This window comes from Diadema antillarum, unplaced genomic scaffold (assembly GCF_040938485.1).
Source record: "Diadema antillarum isolate AM-2024a unplaced genomic scaffold, OU_Dant_1.0 seq00002169_RagTag, whole genome shotgun sequence".
NCBI lineage: Eukaryota > Metazoa > Echinodermata > Echinoidea > Diadematoida > Diadematidae > Diadema > Diadema antillarum.
This window is the reverse complement of record NW_027272807.1, coordinates 1-2,779: the sequence shown is the minus strand read 5'-3', so window position 1 is coordinate 2,779 and position 2,779 is coordinate 1. Positions and strand designations below refer to the sequence as shown.

Genomic DNA, 2,779 nt, shown 5'->3' with positions numbered 1-2,779 from the left:
TTTCCCCTTCTCTCTGCCTTTGATATCAACGCCATCTTAAGGGCTTTTTACACTTGTGTTTCTTAACCCCGGACTTTCTCTGACCCAGGACTATCGTTAGTCCCGTACCAATTTTTTCAGCTTTTTACACTCGCCAATTAGTCCCGTACTATCTCTTGTCCGGGGCTAAGGAGAAAACTGACTTTTTACACTCGTATTTCTTAGCCCCGGACTTTCCAAACCACATGAATTTTCATAATTACGCTGTGTACTGTACACGTACACGCACGCACCGGCAGCACTTGATTACCTCGTTTCTGATTGGTCAGTGAGGGTCGGACTTCGTCTCCGTCGCTTAGCCCAGGATTATTTTTTCGTTCTGTTTACACTCACTTGCTTGGCACCGCAATTGCGGTGCTAGCACCGCAATTGTGGTGCTAACCCCTGCTATTTTGCAGGGCCAGATAGTACCGTACTATCGGTGGGGCTAGCCCACTTTGGCAAAAACGAGTGTAAACAGAAAGTGGGCTAAGGATAGTCCCGTACCAACGGTGGGGCTAAGGCCCCCCCCCCCCCCCTTAGCCCCACCGTTGGTCCGGGGCTAAGCAAAAATTTACAAGTGTAAAAAGCCCTTTAGAGGCGAGTTTGGCAATCGGCGATCCACCGAGCCACAGCTTCAATACGTCCCTTCAAGCGACTCAACATATTCAGCCATGCGGCGTGTTCGCTCTTCTCCACAAGCTCTGGCTCCGCGTCGTACACCGTCTGCAGGAGGAACTGCCCCGGGTCCTCCATTGCAGCCAGAGAATTCACCATGGCAACCGTGGAGCGGCGAAAGATGCAAACGGAGTGCAGTATCTCTTCTACGAAACCTTCAAGAGCAAGGAAAGGGGGAAAGAAATCGGCGATATGTGGACATGTCGGGAATGTGTTAAGATGGTGTCAACGGAAAGAATATAGTGGGTGAATAATATGTTGCTTAATTTTGTAGTGTAACGATTCCTCGATTATTTTGTTATTATTCTACTCTGAACCATGATATAAAACATGGTGCCAGTTCGATTGTGGTTAATGTCCTTCAGTACTAACGATTAAAGTAACAGAAGTATTGATTTTCATTTTAAAAAAATTAATATCGGAAAAATGTACAAGTGTACAAGTGTCATGCATCTTAATGGCATAAGCAATGTAAATATTCCTGGAGCATTATTGATGCTCAGAGCATCCTGAGGATCATCTCTCCAAATCAACAAATTGGTGCTTTCATCCGCCGTGTAATGGCAATTCACTAAGCCACCTGACTATATCGTAGATTATAGGCATACTTCAAAAGTAGCCGTATACCTTGCCACTTGTGCTTGCCGCTGTAGACGAAAGAGTAACCGGCGAACAGTCCACTCTCGTTGTCCACGACCCAGAGCCCGCCCTCTTTCTGATGTCTGCGCAGGTTGTGTATGGGACTCTGGCCGTAAATGGACTCGTCACCGCTGCTGTGAACGCCTTCCCTGTGAACTACAAGGCTACAGCAGAACAAAAAGAGCAAAATTTTTGCAAATTGTCTTCTCAACAATGTGCCAAAAATCTTCCTTGAAAAAGACAAAAAACAAACAAAATCAAAAAAAAAACCCGTGTCAAACGATAGAAAAAACAATAGTATTTCGAGGTATATTGATAAAGCTTTGTATCTTTGGTTTGTTTGTATGTTGGTTATAACGTATTTTAAGCAAGCTTTGTTACAAGCTTGCTTCTTAGTATATAGTTCCCGTCTTATTTCACTGGTATTTTAACTTCGATTCAATGTTCTTGGACTAACCAAATATTATGTTCTATTGTTTTCCAATATTCAATTGCGCATCCAAACTGGATAACACGCATTGTTTTATTTTGTTATATTTAATGCATTTTTCATTGAAAAGTAGAGAAATAAAATTGAAAATCATTAACTGAAATGACATGAAATGTAACGGTGCGGAAATATATTCGTGTATATTTCAAGCAGAAGTTAGTACCAGAATTAGAGTTAAATTGACGCAATAAAGTTCGCTCATTTTTTTTTCTTTTTCTTTTTTTTTTTTTTTTGCCAGCAAGTTTTTCCATTCGCTATGGATAAAATCTTGCATTTCCCTATCTGATGTTGTGCAATGACATCAATGCAAAACTGAAAAGTCTTCAACCCACCGGTCTATGTGAGCTGTTAGATAGTCAAAGACAAAGAGGTCCGAATACTGAGCCAACTCCATCAGCTGGGTGATGTTGAGTTGTGAAAATCCAGGCGTAGAGGGCGTAAGTGCAGATTTCTGGTTCTCGCTGAGAATTTTGGGAATCTTGGTGCTGTAAATGAAGACAAGTGAGAGAGAAATGTGAAGGCTTTGGCAGCTTTGGATGACAATCATCGATCATCTTGAGGCTCCGAACCCAATGGAACGCCAATGATGTCACGTCGGCATCTCTGAATATGGGCCAACTAGTCATTGTGTCTGACACGGCAACTAGAAATATCATTATCATCATCATCATCAAATACTACTTTATTCGCAAACGAAGACTTTTCCTCATAAGGAAACTATGTTAGATTTGATATTTTTAAGTCGTTAATAGCATGGAAAACAACGCTTTTTATATTTTTCAGGCACATTGACGATAGAGTAAGACGTTTAAACATTACATTAACTGTTTGTTTGCTCTGAGTGTCGATTGGTACAGAAAACCGTTGTAGGCCTTATCCCCACTGTCCAAACTCCCTTGCTCAGAACGGCTTGCGCCGAAAGGGTGGGTTGGGTGGTGGCGCGTCGCGTTAATG

The 2,779-nt window shown here is 42.2% G+C and overlaps 1 protein-coding gene across 1 annotated transcript; it reads right to left on the bottom strand.

The window, feature by feature from the left end:
- Positions 1-612: 612 nt before the first annotated feature.
- Positions 613-2,310, bottom strand: LOC139714129 (four-jointed box protein 1-like; the record flags this gene model as incomplete). Its single annotated transcript, XM_071625851.1, has 3 exons — positions 613-851; positions 1,324-1,499; positions 2,158-2,310. Coding segments are annotated over 3 exons (568 nt in total), but the record flags the coding sequence as incomplete, so codon positions are not given.
- Positions 2,311-2,779: the final 469 nt, after the last annotated feature.